Source organism: Myotis yumanensis, unplaced genomic scaffold (assembly GCF_028538775.1).
Source record: "Myotis yumanensis isolate MYYU_CA2020_CCGP unplaced genomic scaffold, mMyoYum1.0.hap1 SCAF_15, whole genome shotgun sequence".
In the NCBI taxonomy this organism is placed as follows: domain Eukaryota; kingdom Metazoa; phylum Chordata; class Mammalia; order Chiroptera; family Vespertilionidae; genus Myotis; species Myotis yumanensis.
In genome coordinates this window covers 40,177,677-40,200,352 of record NW_027223766.1, presented here as the reverse complement: position 1 = coordinate 40,200,352, position 22,676 = coordinate 40,177,677, and the positions used below count along the sequence as shown (strand labels likewise).

The following is a 22,676-nucleotide window of genomic DNA, read 5'->3' as shown; positions in this document are numbered from 1 at the left end:
GGACCCGGGACCCGGGACCCGGAGGGGAAAGGCTCGTGGAGTGGGAGAGCCGCCGGCAGCCAAGATGAAGGTGAAGATGCTGAGCCGGAACCCGGACAACTACGTCCGCGAAACCAAGTTGGACTTGCAGAGAGGTGAGCCCGGTTCGCAGGGAGCCCGCGGCCTGGGTGTGGCCTCGCTTCGGCGGAGGAGGGCTGGCGGGAGCCGGGCGCTGTGGTCTCTTTCTCTCCCTGCTCCGCTTTCGCCAAGGCGGAGTCTTTACCGATCGGCCAGTGGCGGGACTGGGCGGCAGATAACTCTCCTGAAGTCCTTTTTAAAAAGAACTTGGCCTGTAGTCAGTGCGAAAGTTAGCTCCTTGAAGAATGCTTCCGCTCCTCCCCCCCCCCCCCCCCCCCCCCCCGCGCTGCTCCAAGACGGTTCTCAGGTTCCAGCTGTTGGAAAGTGCAACTTGAATGAGCCACAGTCGTGGATTGAAGGATTTAACAATTAAATTAAGGTTTCTTCAACCCTTACTGCTGCTCTAACTCCTGGCCACTTTGTTACTGAAAATTACCTACGTCTGGATGTAGGAAGAGATACAGGTGAAACAAAGCCATCCGTTTTCTCCTAGGAACAACTCCTGGAATTGGAAATGGTTAATGAAATTAATGAGTTTTTGTTTATCCGTCCTGGGCTCTTCCCCCATTAACATGCTGAATGTTTATGAATTATTGTTGCTCATGATAGCTAAGTGACAAGGGGCCATCAAATATCAACAGACTATTATAAGTGAAGATAATAAGTTCAAAGGCCTTAAGGCAAAAATGAACTTGGGGGTCATGTTATCAGAGTTTGTGTAAGGGAGAAGTGATGGAAATTGAGGCTGGGGCAATATTTCATTATTTTGGTTGAGTAATGAGATAGAGGCTGTCAGTATACATATGAGCATTGCTAAGAAGGAAATATTCACAAGATGCTTACAGGTTAAGGAACAAGACAGGAATGTTTCTGATATGCATTAGGGTATGTCACTTGGATTTGACATCATTTCTGTTTCTTGAACCTGGTTTCATCTTTCTCTCTACTTTTGCCTTTCTCACAAGTAGTTTATATTTGCTCTTACCAGTCTGAGTGCATTTTAGGCATTATCTTAATGCAGGAATGAGTGAATGACTGGCTAGTCATGGAATCTCAGTGTTAGGAGGTGATTAGTTATCTGATCTTGTTGAAGTTCTTACTTATTTTCTATTAGAGGCCTGGTGCACAAAATTTGTGCACTAGGCGGGGGCGGGGCGGGGGGGGTCCCTCAGCCAGGCCAAGGGACCCCACCAGTGCACATTCAGGGCCGGGGAGGGACTGTGAGACAGCTCCAGGGTGTGTCCAGCCCATCTCACTCAGTCCTGATTGGCTCGACCTCAGCCACAAGCTAACCTAGTGGCCAGAGCTTCTGCCCCCTGGTGGTCCGTGCACGTCATAGTGACTGGTCGACAGGTCAACTGCCTGCCCCCTGGTGGTCAGTGCATGTCAGAGCGAGTTGTTGAGCGGCCTTAGCATATCATTAGCATATTATGCTTTGATTGGTTGAACAGACAACCGGATACTTAGCATATTAGGCTTTTATTATATAGGATAGGATATATCTTCCTATTTTTTATACTTCATGATAGAAGTGTTAACAGCAAAATGGAAAAATAAATGTATTGGAGCTCTGTAAAGCATAAGGAAGACATTTGTTACCTTTCTTTATCCTTTCATTCTTGTTTAGCTGTTATTTCCTTGCAAATTTTGTGCAGCATCCATATCCTTATTTGAGTATTTTTATTCATTGACCTGGGGTGGGCAGGGGAGAGCAGTTAGGAGGATCAGGTCAGCAGGGGAGAGCAGATAGGGTGATCAGTCCGGCAGCAGAGAGCAGTTAGGGGGATCAGGCTGGCAGGCAGAGGCAGTTAGGTGCGATCAGGCAGGCAGGGGTCCTGGATTGGATAGGGTGCAGGCCGGGCTGAGTGACCTCCCTCCTACCCCCATGCATGAATTTCGTGCACTGGGCCTCTAGTATACATATACACTGAGTGGCCAGATTATTATGACTGGCCAGATTATTATGACCACCCCATCAGTACTTCATTGACACTTCCAAAAATACTGAATATTGAAAACTTCCTAAGCAAATACTCTCAAGGTTTTATTATTATTTTTAGTATTATTATTATTTGCATAACTAATTCACTTCATTGTACTGATGGGGTGGTCATAATAATCTGGCTGGTCATAATAATCTGACCACTCAGTGTATATGGTTGAGAGGGAGAGATCTGCTTAAAAACTCTGTTACTAATGAGTTTGAAGACTACCACTGTAGGGAGCTTTGAAAGTTTTGAGCATGGGAGCAACATGTAAAGGCCGTGTTTTAAAATGATTAATCTGGCAATAGTGTAAACTGCCACCAAATAGAGTCGAGATGATATTACAGTAGTTCAAGTATAAAGTAATAAGGGCCAAAACTAAGTTACTAGAGGTAGGAAAAGAGAGGGAAGAATGAATAAGAAGTATTTCTGAGAGAGTTTGAGTAGGACTTTAAGTTTTGGCACATTTCATCTTCAAATGTGGAAGACGGAATACGTAAGAATGACTGATCTTTAAGCCTGATTGAATGTTGGGATCAGCACTGGTGATGTAAGAAACTTCCACACCTGTAGAGAATTTTTATAAGAATTTATTTGAGCCAAACTGGCAATTGCCAGGAAGCAAAATTGCAGATGCTCCGGAGAATGACAGTTTTGCAGTTTTTTATGAGTTTGAACAAGATTTTGTGCTCTCTTGATGGTAGTTTATGCTTATTTCAAAGGTTTGTTAACCTAGATGCACAGAAGCAATGGACTGGTCTTGCTTAACGCAAAGATGAACCTTTTACTAAAGAAGTTATGCCTGGGGTGTGGCTACACACCATGACCTGCCCATTTGGGAATTTATGACCAGATCACCCTGTGTGTTTATCTTGTGTAGAATCTCTGTGTTTATCCACAGACCATTATTATCAGGGAGTCAAAAAGAAGTGACAGCAGCCTTGGCCAGTGTGGTGCAGTAGGTTGGAACGTTGTTCCATGCACCAAAAGGTTCGATTCCTGGTCAGGGCACATAACCAAATTGCAGTTTTGATCCCTGGTCCGGTTGCATGTGGGAGGCAACTGATGGATGCTTCTCACATCTCTCTCTTTCTCTCTGTCTCCCCCTCCTCTTTTCCCTCATCCTCTCCCTTACTCCCTCTCCCCTCCCAAAGATACATCTACTTTAGACACTGAGGGTTTTTTAGACCTGTGGGCTTCAAATGATTTCCTAAGCATAATTATTAACTGAAACAGCCTGTTTGGCAGCATAGCACAATAGTTAAGAACATTGATTCTGGAGCCAGACTTCCTTGGTTTGAATCCTGACTCCATCACTTCATAGGCAAGTTATCTCTCTGTGCCTCAGTTTCTCCATCTACACTAATAAAAGAGAAACATGCAAATTGGTGTCACTCCGCTGCACCTACCAGCCAATCAGGGCAAGTATGCAAATTAATCCAACAAAGATGGCGGCAGCCACGGAGCTGGAGGCTTGGGTTGCCCCAGCGATGGAGGAAGCCGAGCTTCCCACCTGCCCTGGCCGCTGCTCAAGGGAGAGAACAACACTCAGGCACGGCCAGAAGCCTGAGAGATCAACACAGAGGGGCGCCTGCTCCAAGCCTCCGTGGTGTGGCTGAGGGCAGGCCCCCAGTGGACAGACACACACACACACACACACACACACACGGGGTGCCTGCTCCGAGCCTCTGCTGCCAGACTGTGGCTTGGGGGAGCGGGCCTAAGCCATCAGTAGGACATCCACTGAGGGCTCCCGGACTGTGAGAGGGGGCAGGCTAGGATGAGGGACCCCCACCCTCCAGTGCACAAATTTTGTGCACCAGGCCTCTAGTCTATATATAAAGTGGGAAATAGTAATAGAACCTAACCCATAGGGTGTTGTGGAGATTAAATGAGTTAATATAAGGTATTTGCAACAGTGCCTGACACAAACATGGAAAGTGCTCAATAAATAGCTATAATCATAATCACAACAGTGTATGCCTGACACTACAGTGATTAACACAGGAGATTATTAATGTTCCCTGCCCCACAAGTTGCTTAGCATTCAGTCGGGCAAACATTTATCATGCACTTGTTTTGTGCGTACAGGTGAAGAGTACAAGTGAAGGATGTAGTGGAAGCCCTGCCCCTGAAAGCTTACAACCAGTTGAAGGTGTAGTAGGACATATAAAAGGGAAAATTATGTGTATATATAGGGTGTAATTATTTTGCAAAATAAATGCATTCCATGATTTTTTGGCAATTTTGGAAAGGTTTCTGGACAAAAGGTCTTCCACTTTTGTATTCTTCACAGTGCCAGACATAGAACAGTGTCCCTAACAATGGCTTATTGCATAACAAATTGAATGCTTAGCTGAGGAAGACCGCGGAAATATTAAATGTGATTTGTTTTATTAAGAGGAGTCATTCTTATTTCAGTTCCAAGAAACTATGATCCTACCTTGCATCCTTTTGAGGTCCCACGAGAATACGTAAGAGCTTTAAATGCTACCAAACTGGAACGGGTATTTGCAAAACCATTCCTTGCTTCTCTGGATGGTCACCGAGATGGAGTCAATTGCTTGGCAAAGCACCCAAAGAGCCTGGCTACTGTCCTTTCTGGGGCATGTGATGGAGAGGCAAGTGTCACTCTAAACGTTACTTTAAGCTAAAAATGTTACAAATTTCTTCCTTTAATTTTGAGTTACTGTGGGTTTTCATTGGTTTTATTTAATTTTTATATATTTTGTTTTCTTTTAAGTCTCAGGATTGAATTAGTAATTTCAGTAGTTTTTTATCTAAACCCAAGAAATTAAAAAATGTAGTAGGTTAAGTCTTAATTTCATAGTAAATAATAAAACATGTTTATAATAAAGATATTTCCGTGTGAGTTCTATTAATAACAGGATGTTTTTAATGATTCAACACTTAATTACTTTTCACTCTGGTAAAGAAAGCTTTGAAACACTTTAAACTAGAATCAACAGAGTATTTAACAGATGGAATGTTCAGCCTTCAGTATACTTACCATTAATTATTGCATTATTATAATCTGAGTATTTTGGTTTTAGCTATCTGATAGAATGATTCATAGCTTTTTTCAGTGTTTAATTTAATTTATTTTTTCTTGGAAAATTGTCCTGTGCCTGAACATTTTTTTGAAATTACAATTTATTGAAATTTCCTGGTATATTTTATCATAGGTCAGAATTTGGAACTTGACCAAACGAAACTGTATCCGTACAATACAGGCACATGAAGGTTTTGTACGAGGAATATGTACGCGTTTTTGTGGGAGTTCTTTTTTTACTGTAAGTATAATACAGTTACGTTATTAACTCTTTTCAACATGTATAAGACTGATCTAATTGAGTATTTTCTAAGTTCATTTATTCCTTCCAAGGCTCTTTTGGAGTTTCACAATACAAAATAACTTACTAAAACCTTGAAAAGTACTAGTTTTCTTTATGTAATCCACCCTTCCCAATGCTTTTTGACTTTTTAATAAATTACCTAATATAATAGTGAACTAATATCCTATAGAACACGGAGAAGTAGGATTAATGCAAGGTGAGGCTAGAAAGGTAGTTTATTTTATTCTGGAGGATTTTCAGTGCTAGGGATGAGTAAATTGTATTGTGTCAGTTGAAAATCATTGAAGAAATAAATCATTGCGTATGAGGGGAGGTAAGATATACATAACATAAAGTTTACCATTGTAACCATTTTTAAATGTACATTTCAGTGGACTTAAGTATGTCATATCACTGTGCAATAATCACCATTATCCTTTTCCAGAATTTTTTCACCCAAACCAGGTCATATTATGCATTTTGTTTTATAACTTGTTTCACCTAATATCTTGAACATTATCTGCCACACACCCAAGTCTAAGTTACCATAATTTCTTGTCTTGGTCTAGGCTAAGGTGCCAACATTTCTACCATCAATATTTCTTTACCATCTGTATATTTATGAGCACAGTGATAAAGCAAATGATGACTTAACTAACATTATGAAAATAGTTTTGACCTCATGGATCTCTGAAAAATTCTCAGGGTCCTTCAGAGATCTGTAGTCCAGTTTGAAAACCACTAACATAATAGTTTCTGGAGTTTTGTGTCAGGCATAGAAGGACTTGATTCATGCCAAGATTACAAAAAGGTCTTCTCTCTAGATTTTTACGTGTTTTCATTTTTCACATTTAAAAGTATGTGCAATTTGCCCAGCTCATTGTGGCTCAGTGGTTGAGCATCAGTCTGTGAACCAAGAAGTCACGGGATCAATTCCTGGTCAAGGCACATGCCCAGGTTGTGGGCTGGTGGCATCTGGTCCATGTTTCTCTCTAATCAATGTTTCTATCTCTCTATCTCTCTCCCTTCCCCCTCTCTAAAAATAGATAAAAACAGCCCTGGCCGGTTTGGGTCATTGGATAGAGCATCGACCTGGGGACTGGGGGGTTCTGGGTTCGATTCCGGTCAAGGGCATGTACCTTGGTTGTGGGCACATCCCCAGTGGGGGGTGTGCAGGAGGCAGCTGATCGATGTTTCTAACTCTCTATCCCTCTCCCTTCCTCTCTGTAAAAAATCAATAAAATATATACAAAAATTAAAAAAAAAATAAAAATAGATAAAAACATAATAAATAAAGTATGTGGAATTTTCTTTGTATATCAGGCATCAGATTAGTTCAAATTTTTAAATGGTCACCCTGATATCTAATATCATTTTATTAGAATCTATTTTTCTCTGTAATTTGAAATGCCATCCTATTGCAGTATGCATTCTTGCATTTATATGTGACCTAACTTTGTTCCTCTCATTTTATTTTGCTCTACTCATAATATTTAATTTTTAATTTTATGTGCTATTTGTATTTGTTACACATCTTTATTTAGTACAACAAGGTGATATAAATGCATCAGTAATTACAATAGTGGCCGAATATTGTATGTTATTTTTAAAACTGGAGATGTTTATAGTTTGATGTATATGTTGGCAAGTCTAAAAGTTATAAATGTTCATTATCATCACCATAATAAATATTTTTAGGTTGGTGATGACAAAACTGTGAAGCAGTGGAAAATGGATGGACCAGGCTTTGGAGAAGAGGAAGAGCCATTGCATACAATATTAGGAAAGGTACAAAAATAAGTTGACCCATACTTTGTCTAATATAATTTTTCCTTTTTCAAATTATTTCATAGTTTTATTTCCAAAAAAGATGTAAATAAGAAATTAAAGACTTTAGGCTGTAATAAGTAACCTATTTTGAGCAATATCTAATGGATTGTGGTCTTTTGCAGTTAAAGAATATGAACAGTTCTTCAGTGTTCATTATAGTACACTGAGAGGGGAGCGGGCCTAAGCCGGCAGGCGGACATCCCTGAGGGGTCCCAGACTGGAGAGGGTGCAGGCCGGGCTGAGGGACCCTCCACCTCCCAGTGCACGACTGTCGTGCATTGGGCCTCTAGTTGTCAATGCCTGAAACAAAATTGGTTTCATAGTTGTAAAATGCTTTTCCTCTAAATTCCAAAAGATTTTTGAAATATTTAGTCTTACTCCTACTTCTGTGGTATGGTCAATTCTAAAATTGTGGGAACATTTGTAGGCCTTGTTTTCATGAATAGAAAATAATTAGAAATCTGCAGATGCTGCTAAGTTCTTAAAAGCTTAAAGTATTGGATAAATATTTCCCTTTAATTTGCTTTCAAGCGATTTTTGCCATGAAATACAAAGGCAGACTTTAATCTGGACCTGAATAAATTTATCACATATTTTAAGTGGATAATATCAAATTTATGAGATTGTATTGCTGTTAACAATATTAGTACCCACCCTCACTGATTTCATTTTTCTCTCTAAATTTTAATCTGGTTGTTGGTATCTGTGTTTCTGTCCTAGGAGTCAGTACTTTATGTGGAATGAAGTTTTTTAGAAATTGCCTTTCTATTTCATTAGACCCTTCAACACCCAGTGATGATTTTAAAATTGCTCCAGTGATATATTTTCAAACTTAACTAAATGCATCCCATGTTAACTTTTTTCTTTATTCCCAGAATGTGTGATAAAGACACATCACTCCTTATGGTACTGTCTTTTCCTTTAAGTAAGGGCTTCAAAGAAGTTTCTTGGTGAACAGGGATTTTTCTAAAAAAAAAAAAAAAAAAAATGAGAGGGTAGATAAATATATTTTAAAAATTATTCTGTAGACACAACCTATCTGTGACAATCTCTTTGCTTTTAAAGACAGTGTATACAGGAATTGATCATCACTGGAAAGAAGGAATTTTTGCCACATGTGGACAGCAAGTAGACATTTGGGATGAACAGAAAACCAGTCCTATATGTTCAATGACCTGGGGATTTGACAGTATAAGTAGTGTCAAATTTAATCCAATTGAGGTAATGTTTCTTTTTTGAAATATTTTTTGCTTATTGTTTCCTTAATAATTTCAACTCTGTGTAGGAAACTTTTAAACATGTGATATAATATTTTCTGAGTTTTGATTATGTTTCTGGCATTTGGTCAACTTTCCAGATTATATCTGAGTTCTAACACCTTTGATCAGATCTCAACACATTTGTCTGCAGTTTAGACCCAGATAATAGTATTTAGCACCGTTAGAGGAGGTGTGTTCATGGGGTTCGAATTCAAGCAAGTGCTGTACTGTGACAATTCAGTTTTCTTAGACCTTCAACACTTATCTACCACAGATTACATCATTGTACCTTTAGGAAAATGTGAATTATTTTTTACTTAATTATTTTTTTATGGTTAGACAATCATGTATTTTACAGAGTGGTCCCCCTGATATTTCAAGTACCCCCTCACCCCCCCGCCCGTACATAGCTATTACAAAATATTTTTTTTCCTCCATTGACCTCTCCCCAGCCACTCCCACGCCCCCCAGCACATGCCCTCATCCCCCTAGTGTCTGTGTCCATTGGTAATGCTTATATGCATGCATACAAGTCCTTTGGTTTATGTCTTATCCCACCCTCCTCCCCTGCCTTCCCTCTGAGGTTTGACAGTCAGTTTGCTGCTTCTCTGTCTCTGAATCTATTTTTGTTAATTGGTTTATGTTGTTCACTATATTCCACAAATGAATGAGATCATGTGATATTTATCTTTCTCTGACTGGCTTATTTCACTTAGCATAATGCTCTCTAGGTCCATCTATGCTGTTGCAAATGGTAAGAGTTCCTTCTTTTTTACAGCAGCGTAGTATTCCATTGTGTAGCTGTACCACAGTTTTTTAATCCACTCGTCTGCTGATGGGCACTTAGGCTGTTTCCAAATCTTAGCTATGGTGAATTGTGCTGCTGTGAACATAGGGGTGTATATATCCTTTCTGATTGGTGTTTCTGGTTTCTTGGGATATATTCCTGGAAGTGGGATTGCTGGGTCAAGTGGGAGTTCCATTTTTAATTTTTTGAGGAAACTCCATACTGTTTTCCACAGTGGCTGCACCAGTCTGCATTCCCACCAGCAGTGCACGAGGGTCCCTTGTTCTCCACATCCTCTCCAGCACTTGTCGTTGGTTGATTTGTTGATGTTAATTTTTATTAACTCTCTTAGAGGTTAGAAGGAGGAGAATTGAGCATTGTTTTCTTTAATTATTTGTAATTAAATAAGCACCAATGCTTCATAATAATATGTTAGATATTGTGCTGCATGATAATTAGTTATGTTTTTCTTTTCTAAAAGTATGAATTGTGTTTCCTGATTCCTTCCAGGCCTAAGGGAAGAGTTGGGGATTGGCTGTCACTTACTGTCAGGTCCAAATTTAGGAAAGGAGACTAGTTTAGTATAACAATGGGCTGTTATATAATTATATTTATATTTAAATAAATATATTTAAATAATATTTAGTGGGCACCTGCCCACTAAATGCCACTAGCAGGCTAACTCTAACGGGAGAGAGAGTTATATTTATAACTGCTAGTGGCATTTAGTGGGCAGGTGCCTGAGAGGCTAAACATCCTACAGTGGGCAGTCATTGTAATAAACTAGTTTATTACACAATGAGCTGGGCAAATTCCCCTGAAGGCTAAACTAGCCCTTGGACTCCAGAGCTTTCATGGAGCCTTTTCTGAATATATAACAATAGGTGCATCGGTAGAGATGGTTTTTCCTATAGAAGGACAAGGAAATTGCTTTCTTTGTAAGCTGATTTTTGAAGTTATTAAGAGAGTATCAGATAGTGTGAGAGAAAGTCCTGATATGCAAGTTTTACTAGTACACTCTCAGAGACCCACAGTTGACAAAAGAAGGGTAGAAAGGCCAAGTCAGAGTAGCAAGGCATACAAATGGCCTGAGATGCTGCCCTGTGGTGTGAGCTTGCCTTGTGGTGCTGCTGAGAAGTCAGTCAGAGACCCTCTCCCTGCCCCAGGGTGTACCTAGTGCCGACATACCTTTGCACCTGCCTTTGACCTTGTACAATCCAGGGTTTTCTCTACATTTGTATATTTTTAAAATAAGATTAATTCCATCTTCCAGTGTACTTCACAGGTTTGTTGTCAATATAAAATGTGATAATGTATGTGAATATTTTTAAGAGGTGCTATCCAAGTTGAAGATGGTGATGTTACTACTTTTTTTTTTAAAAAAGGAACAGGCAGGTATTGATTCTCTGAGGGAGGATCTTTTGCTTCTGTGTTTTGGTGAACATCTGTGTCAGAAGAACTGATGACACTTCTAAAATTATAATTATTAGACATGACCTACGACCATGACCATGTTTTTCAAATTTGTCTGTATAATAACTCTGTTCAGCTGTGTGTGGGTTTTTTTAATTTTATTTTATTTTTTTAACCTCATGAACTGACCTGGTGGTAAAAGCAAATGATGTGCATACCTCTTATCCTGTATTAAACTTAATGGAAAGGGCATGTTGCTGTGAACAAATGGAGTGCATTTGTCTCCTCCGGTTATTAATAAAGTCTCAGTTAAAATATTGAAGCCTAGAATTCTACTAAAGCCAAAAGTTTATACTAAGCATTACCCCATTTACAGTGTGCAAGTCAGTTTTCACTCCAGGTAGAATTTCTGCTTTGCTCAGATCAGAGTCTCTATTTATCAGTGGAACCTGGTCAGACCTTGAGAAGACATAATGAGACACCAAGAAAGGTTGAGAGGAGTCACTAACTAGGAGAAAGTCTCAGAGAGGAAGTGATGTAAAAGGAGTGTTTTGGAGGTCATGATGTGTTTTATTTGAACTTTGTACACACATGCAGTAGGAGCTGGCCTTACAGATATTTAGTAAATAAGTCTTGTTCTTCTTAACACTTGCTCTATGAAGCAATTAGTAGGCAGAAGCCAAGAGTTCTTGGCATCAGGAACCCTGAGTGAGGAGGAATGGTGCTACAAAGGGTGGGGTTCGGGGCTCCATTGGTAGCTAAAGGGCTTATTTTCACCAAATGCCAAGGGTTGTGTAAGTACCTTGCACATTTATAACTGACTTACAAGTGAATATTTGAAACATCGTGAAACAGTTAAACAAAAGATAGGCCTAATTTATACAGAGAGCTAATATACCTGAGGACATGTTTAACTACTAATAAAGTAATAATTTACATAATTAGAAAATAGTGTCATGCACATATTAACTCTTAAATGACATTGCCTAGTGTTGCAGTTACCGTAACATTGACATATTTCCACATTGCAGTGTATATTGGTACAACTCTCTGAAAGCGATTAGCCATAAATTTTTTTAATGCTTTTTGATTCAGTAATGCCTCTACTGAAATTTTATCCTTAGAAAAGCTAAGTGTGTAAAAGCGTTTATTGAAGTGTCATTTATAATACTGAAAAATAGAAACAGGTCTAAGTGAATCATGGATAAATAAAATGTGTTCTGTTATAAAACAGAATACAGAATTATATATATGTTATCACTGGCATCTAAAATATACACGTGGATTTTTACAATGAAAATATTTAGGTTGCTGAGATTATGAGTGATTCATCATATCCTCTTAAAGTGGACTTTAATGTTATAACTTTGTATCCTAAACATAAACATTAAGTGTAATTGAATGATTTGTTCACTGAATGGACATGGTTTGCTGCCAAGCCTGGCTTTTAACTAGTGATTGTTGTACTTATTTTTAGACATTTCTCTTGGGAAGTTGTGCTTCTGACAGGAATATAGTACTATATGATATGAGGCAAGCTACTCCTCTGAAGAAGGTAAGTTTCAGCTTGTCTTCAGTTTTACACGATTGTTAATGCGAGCCTTGGTAAATTGAGCTACAAAATAAGGAGTAAATGTATGTTTGGTGTTTTAAAAAATTCTTTTTCATTGAGATGTTATTAGAACCCAAAGTGGCATTCTCTCAGCTCCCTATACTTTTTAGAGACCCTTATTTCCACTAGGGACTGTAACCTAGTTGTCTTTGTGTCTCCCATAATACCAATACATTTTAGGCATCTACTTAATACTTATTAAGTTGAAAGTTCTTTAATTGAAAGTATTGCATCTCTTTATTTCAGGCCCCATGATTACCATATGACACAGTATTTTATTCCAGAAAGTTTTATAACTAATTTACATAACCAGCTTTATTTGTTTAGTTACAGGCTGACAGGTACTAGTTTGGCATTTTATTTAGACAAACATTATCCTGTTCAAGGTGACAGATTTCCCAATGGTGCAAAGTAGTCATTCCAGGAGTTAGATACCGAAGCTAATAGAACCTCAGGCTAACTCTAACGGGAGAGAAATATTGTCAGTAAAGAGAAGAGTGCCAGTATAAGAATTGTGAGCACACAGGAAGGGATAGACATCATTGATGTACCATGAGTTCATCGTCATAGTCCACATGTAGAAAAATGCTTTTAATATTTTTGTTGTTCCTTAGTCATTTTTATAACATGTAGTAAATGTAGAAATATAAGAAGTAGAGTATATTCATTGACGTTTGAACTTGATAAGTGTGGTAACCTTTCCAAAGTACCACTTTGATCATTTCTCTCATTCATGTATTGTAGTGGGAAGATCCTACATGAACTTGTGTTTTAGACTTTAAACAGTAACTTAATCTGTGTTTCTTCTGTAGTATGGTGATATTAGTAACAACACAGCACATTGGTGAGAATAAAACATGATACTTTAAGCAGTTAGCAGAGGCTAACTTGAAGTACTAGTTAAATAAGTAGTAGTTTCTGCCCCCTCTGCCCTTGTATTCTCAATGTTTGGATGGTGTTCCGTTACTTTTAGGTTTAAGACAAGAGCTGTTGCCTGGCTTTCAAAACTGTCCAAAATCTGGTCTCAGTATATATTCCATTTATGTATTTGTTTCAGTTAGTAAGGACATATAAATAGGATTTGTCACATGCAGGTCACCTTGATGGATGCAGAGATGCTATTTTTTATTGTTTCCTTGTTCTAGCTACTAGACTCCCAGTATTTCTCTCATCTTTTCTCTCCTAAGTGTATAGTTCTCAATCAGATGGTACTTGCCCACCAGATATATTTTTTGAAATGTGGGAGGGGCATTTTAGAGACTGGTAGTGGCATTTAGTGGGCAGGTGCCTGAGAGGCTAAACATCCTACAGTGGGCAGTCACACACAGCAAAAGATTTTCCTACCCAAAATGTTCCTGTGGACAAGCTCTATAATATACGGTTCTTCATAGGTTAGCTTCAATCATGTCTCATTTTCCCGATTAAAATATAAGTTATTTGAGGTCAAGAGACTATTTATTAAACATTTGTATATTTTTCAATATTTACATCTCTGCCTGTGTGTTCAGGAAGCAATTATTGGTTGATTTCTTTTCCTGTTGCACCAACTTGAGTACCTACATAATAGGTATTTACTAATTAATGTAAATGTTTGCTTAAATTAATGAAAAAAGGGAAGGAGATGAAATTGGGACATGTATTCATTTTGGAGGGAATTGATTTCATAGTAATAGGTTAGGGTATGCTTCCTTTCTCAGGTCATCTTAGATATGAGAACAAATACAATTTGTTGGAACCCTATGGAAGCCTTCATTTTTACTGCAGCAAATGAAGATTACAAGTAAGTTTTCCTTTTTAAAAAACTTACTTATTTCTATCAGAAATGGCTCATTTGTATGTCTTACTAATAAAATATGTTTCCTACTTAGTATTCCTTTCTCTGTCTCTTTCTCTCTCTCTCTCTCTCTCTCTCTCTCTCTCTATATATATATATATTAACCAAATTGGAGAAGAGCTTCGTAGAAAGTAATTGCAGTTTTCAAAATGATGCAGAAAAGGATAATAAACTAAGACCTGTGGACCAAATTTTATCTGCTGCCTATTTTATAAAGTTTTGTAGGAATACTAGAGACCCGGTGCACAAATTTGTGCATGGGTGGGGTCCCTCAGCCTGGCCAGTGATCGGGGCCAATGGGGCTGATCAGGGCCAGGTGGCTTGGGGAGGGGGGGCGGGAGGGGGGAAGAGACTGCAGGAGGTTAGCCAGCAATCTGGGCAGGGCTGGCTGGGGGCAGGGACCATGGGAGGTTGGCCAGTCACGGGGTTGGGTGGGGGGAAGGGGGAAGGAGGTGCCTGTGGGAGCACACTGACCACCAGAGGGAAGCTCCTGCGTTGAGTGTCTGCCCCCTGGTGGTCAGTGCATCATCACAGCGACCAGTCGTCCAGTTGTCATGGTCGCTTAGGCTTTTATATATATAGATAGCCACATCCTTTATGTACTGAATATGGCTGCTTTTGTGCTATCATGCCTAAGTCAAGTAGTTGCAACAGAGACTGTGTAGCCCACAAAACCGAAAATGTCTATCAGTCCCTTTACAGAAAAAGTTGGCTGATCTCTGAGTGATTGAACCATACATGTTTTAATAGAAACTAAAATTATATGCCTGTAAAATTTGTAGCTCTTCAGATAGCTGGTACTCATATAGTCATGTTATCAGCTGTCACTGTTACTTCAGTAAGACAAAAGGAAAAATACAATTTTAGTCTTTACCTTAGTATTTTCAGATATGTTATTCTGTGACTCCATGTAAAGGTTCATCTAGATGGAATTTTATAATTCCTTGTATACTGCTTTAAAACTTGAAGCATTTCACATTGGCTCTTTTATTGTATCTTTGTAGTATCTCTGCAGAGTGGGTAGGACATGTATGTAGTGCAATGCATATGGTAAATTCTTCGTGCGTGTGTGCGTGCGTGCGTGTGTGCGTGTGTGCGTGTGTGTGTGTGTGTGTGAACGTGGAAGCTCGTCATTGGGCTGAACTTTAGATCTTCTGCATTTAAATTCTTTATTTTTTCTACTATTTGTGAAAGCTCAGAAGTAGGAATTATTACATGTTTCACTGGTACCAACTAAAAACATGTATTTTGACTTTCTGTACTAAAAAGAAGCTCACTTGGACTCTCATTAACTAGCAGTACCAAAGCAAATTAAATGAAGCCCCTTTGGCCTTTATTGACATTTTGAAATTAAATGGCCTGGTTTTAGTTAAAGGCGATGAAAGCATGTCTTGTGTACCCAACTTTATTAAGGTTTCTAAAGTGTGTTCTAATTGGCTATTTTGTCAAGATGAGTACAGAATACAAAACTGTGGTATTCTTGGGGAATTGAATCAGTGTTATATGATGTCAATATGTCTTAGTATTGGTGATGTTTATCTTGATCACTTAAAGTGGTATCTGCCAGATTTCTCCATTATGAAGTTACTCTTTTTCATTTTGTAATTAATACATATCTTTGGGGAGATAACTTTGGGGACATAATTATGTAAATATCCTATTTCTCCTCAAACTTTTGCTCTCTAATCTTAGCATCTTAGGAACTTGGTCACAGTGATACTGTGTGACTATTGTCCATTGTACATATTGGCTTATTTGAAGTACTCATTATTCTCTTAGCTAGTCATTAAGAATTTTTAAACTTTGACAGTCATGGAGTTATTATTTTTACCAGTTTTGCACAAAGTATAGTTTTCTAATTTTAGTATACTCCTTAAAAAGCTGTGCTCACTCATATATATCACTGATTGGAGAATAAATTGGTGCAACTTTGTTAGAAATGATATGTCATCTCAAAAGCCTTAAAAATGCTCATGCCTTTGGACTTAATAATCCTACTTGCAGGAATCAGTCCAGATTTAATTGAAATAATCTCATTCAATCAAAGATTAAGTCTCAAAATTCAAATATTAGAATTTCATTTAAGAATTATTAATAAATGAATTTAAACAAATTGTAAATTAATTTATTTAGATAGGCAACCATTAAAATATTTTCAAAGATTGCTTAACGAATAAATGCTCATAATATGCTACTTGAAATATCAGAATACAGAGCTTTATTATTATTACCTCAATTGTATTAAAAGTATACATTTAATTTGCATAGTGAAAAGATTAGAAATATACTGTGCTGACTTTCTCATGGTGGTAGAATTAAAGGTGAGTTTGGTACTCTGTACTTCTTTGAAATTCCTACATTTTCTACAAGATTTATGTTTATAAGGATAAAAGTGTGTAAGTGTAATCTTAAGGAATAATAAAAACTACTGATATTTTTTCCTATCCCTTACCTGCTGTGTGAAGAATTGAGCTGTTTATTTAGGTGTGCATTATTTAGCTAGAAGTCTTACTTTCACTAGTGTCTCTTAGTACTGCATATGCTGCTTTGTAGAAGTTTGTATCAAATAATTGAAATCCTTTTACAGCTTATATACTTTCGATATGCGTGCACTGGACACTCCTGTGATGGTGCACATGGATCACGTGTCTGCGGTGCTGGACGTGGATTATTCTCCCACCGGGAAAGAGTTTGTGTCCGCTAGTTTTGATAAATCTATTCGAATCTTTCCTGTGGACAAAAGTAGAAGCAGGTATGTTGCCACCAATAAGCCACCTATTTTTATTTATTTTTTCTTGTCTTGGTCATTGTTTATCTTTGTTGAAAGGTTGGTTGTGTTATATGATCGGGCTCACACCCTGGTATTGTGCTTTGGAGCAACAACTTTCACTGCATCATCTATGAGCGAAACATCAGCCTGCTGGCAGTTTCTTTCATTAAACAGGATATTTATGTATATAATTTGATATAAAATTTTAGAATTATTTTTAAATGTTTTATAGTAAACTTTTACAAATAAAAACTATTTTTTAGAGCAGTTTTAGGTTTATAACAAAATTGAGAGGGTGGTACAGAGAATTTCCACATACCCCTTACTTCATATATGCACGGCCTCCCCCATTATCAACATGATTCACCAGAATGGTATATTTATTACCAAGGTGAGTCTACCTTGACACATTAGTTACCTCAAATCTATAGTTTACCTTCGAGTTTACTCTTGGTGTTGCACATTGTATGGGTTTGAACAGATGCGTAAAATGATATGTCTCCATCTTTATACCAAAATATTAAACTTTAAAAAGTTTTTGATTTGATAGTAAAGAACTTAGATAAGTTTTAGGTAAGAACTTAGATATTTGATAGATAAGAACTTAGATGCCATTTTAAGGTTTTTGTGGATGTTTTAAATATGTTTTTATTGAATTCAAAGAGAGGGAGAGACAGAAACATCAATGATGAGAGAGAATCATTGATCAGCTGCCTCCTGCATGCCCCACACTGGGGATCGAGCCTGCCACTTGGGCATGTGCCCTGACTGGGAATTGAACCATGGCCTCCTGGTTCATAGGTCGATGATCAACCACTGAGCTATGCTGGTTGGGTGAACAAGTTGGTTTTAATGTTTACCGAAGTGTGATTGAATTTCCTAATATTTACATTCATTACGTGGCGGTGGGGGGAAGGGGAACAGCCTGTTAAATATGTAGAGATTATCCCTGGCCGATGTGGCTCAGTTTGTTGAGCGTTGACCTATGCACCCAAAGGTTGCTGGTTTGATTCAAGTCAGGGCACATTCCTGTGTTTCGGGCTCGATCTCCAGTAAGGTGTGTGCAGTAGGCAGCCGATCAGTGTTTCTCTCTCTCTCCCCCCTCTTCCTTCCTCTCTCTAAAATCAATAAAAACTTTTTTTAAAAAAATATAGAGGCTATAAGAATTGAATCTTGTAAAAGCAGAGCATTGAGAGGATTAAAAAAAGCAATCTAATCTATTTTCATTTTAATAGGATGTTCTTTCTAACCATTTCCCCATTTTTAGAAGTAATTTTATTATGGTTTATGTACATGTTCATTCAAGAGCTCAAAGCCTATCTGTTAAAAACAGTGTAAAAGACTAGTTTTGTGAGTGTACTTCAGGGATACCTTTATAGATGTGAACTCTATTTGATTTGGTCACCATGTATATGTTTTCTCTTACTGGGCAGTTTGCTGAGCTTCTTTCTTTCCGCTCAAGTAGTCTGCATTTTGAATAATTTTTAATCCATATGTGGAAAATTTATTTCTCCAGAAGTCTCATCTTTTTATTTTTTCTGACCTTGTCTTTTGCTATTTAATGCTCTTCTTCACACTTCCCAATATAGGATCTTCTGTGAATTCACTTAGCATATTTCACAGCCTTTCCAAATAGGTATGATATTTGACAGCTCTGTTCATTGAATTATTCTTACCTCAACTCATCGGACACTTCTATAGCCCTCCCTTTTCACACATGTCAAATCAACTCTCACTTCAGTTAATTAAGCTTTTTAAACAATTTGACCAAAACATAAATCGTGTATTAGAATCAACATAGCAGAATGTGCTCTTTGAATCCATTGCATTTATTTTGTTTTCCTGAGAAATAAAAAAAGTATGAAGATTGTCCAGAATTGATTTGGAGGGTGGTGGAGGCTTATTAAACAACAATCCATTTCTTATTGTTAAAACATTTTTCAGCTTCAACATATTTTATTTGTGTTATATGACTTCCATTATTTTATGAACTTTTCTGAGCGTCTAGTTTTACTTAGTTTGTTTATATTTTTCTTATTGCACTGTAACTTCTTGAAGACAGGAAACATTTTCAATTCTCCAGCACTTAGCATAGAATCTTGTTTGGTTCAAATGAATTTGAATTTCTCTTATACTAGTATTCTCTTAGGACTCAAAAATGGTATTCTGATACTTGCTAGGCAGTGGTTCAAGAAAATCTGTACCAAAATCCTAGGGGTTTTAACTTAATTCCTCTTCTACAGGGAAGTATATCACACTAAGAGAATGCAACATGTTATCTGTGTAAAATGGACTTCTGACAGCAAGTACATTATGTGTGGATCTGATGAAATGAACATTCGTCTATGGAAAGCTAATGCTTCTGAAAAATTGGGTGTGGTAAGAGACCCCACTCTCTTTCATTGTCAAGTAAAGCTAGTTTCTAATTTTATTGGATATCATATTGTAAAGAGAATTTTTTTGAAATGCTTTAGGCATTTTGATCACATTGGCATAATCATAATAAAAAGAAATGCTGTCACCAAAACAGACAAGGCTGTATAGAGATTTACCTTTTTTCATGTTAAAGGCATCTTCAGAGGCCTTTGTCAAATCAGGTGTTTGATAATGTTTGAGCCTTCTTGATTCTTTGTGTCTCCCTTGAGGTAGGGAGAGAAGACTTAGGGACTGGAAGCGCACAACTTAGACACCTATTTCTTCTGATGGTGACCTGGCAGATTAAAGGCTGCAGGTCCCTTTGAGGTCTTTTAACATTAAAGACACAGTGAAACACATAACTTTAAAAAAATACAGAAAGCTCCAGACTTTAAAAAAGATTCAATGAAAATATAAAAATACCATTGGCTAGCTACCTCTGGGTTATAGGGTTATGGCTATTTTTGTTTGGTTTTGATGTTTTTCTAAATGTCTCATGTTTCATCTAAGAAACATACAGAGTATTTATATCACAAACACATTAAGTTTAAGAAGGAAAGGTTAAGGGTGAGTTATTTTCTGCCTAGCACTGGTAGGAAAATCACAAGATGATAAGCAGTAATTAAAGACAATTCTATTTTAGGTTTAATGATTGCTAAGTATTATACTCTAGGTTTCAATTCATTATTAAATGTTCCTCTAAATCTTATCATCCTTAATATTGTTAAACAAAGACTAGTTATCACAGAATGGAACACTTATTCCTTTCTGTTCAGTAGTTGTTTCTACAGGAAAAAACACCCGCGTGATTAATATAAGTGGTTCGTTGTATGTCTAGCTCAGTGGTCCCCATAATCCTGATCCCTAAACTGCTGTTTTCACTTGATGGCATTTGTCTACATTGTAGGCATGCAGTCTAAAAGGAAATTCAGTGCTCGAGAATTACTATTCACATAACCTTGCAATTGGCAGTTTTGGTTGCATATCATAAAAGTGTAGTTTTGGGGGAAATTTTTGGATCCCCCCAGCTTTGTTATACTGAAGCAAAACAAAGAACACACCATTTATTAAAATATCAAAATGCATTTTTTTCAGCTTACATCACGAGAAAAGACAGCCAAAGATTATAACCAGAAGTTGAAGGAGAAATTTCAATATCATCCTCATATAAAACGTATTGCTCGTCACCGCCATCTACCGAAATCGATCTACAGCCAGATTCAAGAACAGCGCATCATGAAAGAAGCTCGCCGACGGAAGTATGTTCTGGGGCATTTGACTTTTTCTAATTCACCCCCCACCCCCAATATCGTGAAAAACAAACAAAAACCTGCCTTTCAAGGGAACAGTTCATGTGCATTAGAAATTTTTTTTTCCCTAATAAAAAGGGGGAGCAACAATCATTTAAGATTGTGAGAATTTCTAATACCTATTTTTGAGAATATGTTTAAAGGGCAGATAATGAAAATGACTTTTATCAAACTAAGAAAATTCTTTTGCTCATACTAGAGGACTGTTATAAAGAGACAGTGTCTTTAAAAATTATTTCTAATGTAGCTAGAATTAAGAGATATTGTGTATTTTCAAAGATAAAGAATGCCAAGAACTCATAGTGCACATTTCATAAATAAAATTTTTTTCTAATATGCTTTATCATAACGTCTGGAATCTAACTTTTTGACTCTAACACAGAACTCATCACTATTTCCCGTGGAATATTCTTCTCTTTGCAGTTCTTGAATTCATGCAAAGTATTATAGAAATTCTACAATGGAGCTCTTTTTTTAAAAAATTGTACTAAACAAAAGATTATTTTTCTGTCTTTGGGTAGATACTGGGCTTGAGTTTAAATATTTTAACAATTCTGCACATTTTTTAACTTATAAAGGACACTGATTAGTAATAAGAGAAGTAGCAAGTAATTAGGATAACAAAAGTTTATTTTTTAGCTATTTTTTACTAATCCATGTGAAAACCTTTTTTTTCAATAAGTGGTTTTCCAGTGAAAGAAAATGTTTTGTGATTTTTCTGAGAAAGTTCTATTTGTTTAAGTTTATCATAAACTTGCTTATATTTTATATATTTTGTCTTATTTTCAGGGAAGTGAATCGTCTCAAGCATAGCAAGCCTGGATCTGTGCCGATTGTGTCTGAGAAGAAGAAGCACGTAGTGGCAGTTGTGAAATAATATTTGGTATTCCTGCCAATACTGGCTTATAATTATTTGTTACATTTTGATTTGTAAACTCTACAAATAAAAATACAGTTAATCCTTGAACAATGTGGGTTAGAACTGGCCGGATCCACTTACATGCAGATTTTTTTCAATTAACATACAGTTGTTTCTTCATATTCCCTGGGTTGTACATCCATGCGTTCAGCCAACCTTAGATCAAAACAGTATTTTCTGCTTGAGGTTGGGAATCCGTGAATGTGGAGAGCTGACCAAAGTTATATGTGGACTGCTCATGGGTTCAGCACCCCAACCCCCACGTTGTTCAAGGGGGCAGCTGTACTAGCTCTAGTATAACAGATGGGTTAGTTATATTTGTAGAGCTTTACCATTGCTCATTTTAGCTAACCTAAAAAATTATCGTCAAAGGTGGCCTGGTTGATAAAACTATGCAACATTTGATCCTTGATCTGCTTTCTTATTTCCTTGAAGAATACAGAGTATTTGCAAACTAACTTATTTTTTCTGTTAGAAATTGCAAATATAATTTTATTTTTTTGATCTATTACTGTAGACACTGTGCATTTAAATTTACATTTAAGACCAAACATCTCCGTATTATCTTTAATATTACTTTGAATAATTATTGCAACGTTTCTTGTTAGGATTTTGCATAACGTAGAAGAATTAGTACATTTTTCAATTTAATTTATTTTCTGTACTTTATATTTGGCTTTTTGAAGCTTTCAAGATCAGCCTGCATTTATGTAACTTTCTTAAATGATAATAATTATAATTATGGTCAAGTCACAATAATAAAACATCCTTTTTCTCAGAATTGTAACTTTGATCTATTCCTGCTAAATTATTTCTCTTCAGTCTCACTAAGACATCAATAGTTCTGTGTGACATGTTGGGTTTTTGTGTTTTTAAATCATCAGCTTAATAAACTCTTATTTTAGGTATCTATACTAATAAAAGAGTAATAGACGTCCTTCCAGACGTCCTTCTGGACAAAGCCATGGTGGTGGGGCTGAGGCAGAGGCGGTTAGGGGCAATCAGGCTGGCAGGGGAGAGCAGTTAGGGGGATCAGGCTGGCAGGGGAGGGCAGTTGGGGGCAATCAGGCTGGCAGGGGAGGGCAGTTGG

General features: G+C 37.4%; 1 protein-coding gene across 1 annotated transcript; it reads left to right on the top strand.

The window, feature by feature from the left end:
• Position 1: 1 nt before the first annotated feature.
• On the top strand, positions 2-22,342 carry DCAF13 (DDB1 and CUL4 associated factor 13). Its single transcript, XM_070392186.1, has 11 exons — positions 2-134; positions 4,524-4,723; positions 5,288-5,395; positions 7,136-7,225; positions 8,333-8,488; positions 12,204-12,281; positions 14,036-14,118; positions 16,760-16,924; positions 19,186-19,321; positions 20,453-20,616; positions 21,457-22,342. Exons 1-11 carry the CDS (start codon positions 65-67, stop codon positions 21,542-21,544), a joined length of 1,338 nt encoding a protein of 445 aa, XP_070248287.1. The 5' UTR covers positions 2-64; the 3' UTR covers positions 21,545-22,342.
• Positions 22,343-22,676: the final 334 nt, after the last annotated feature.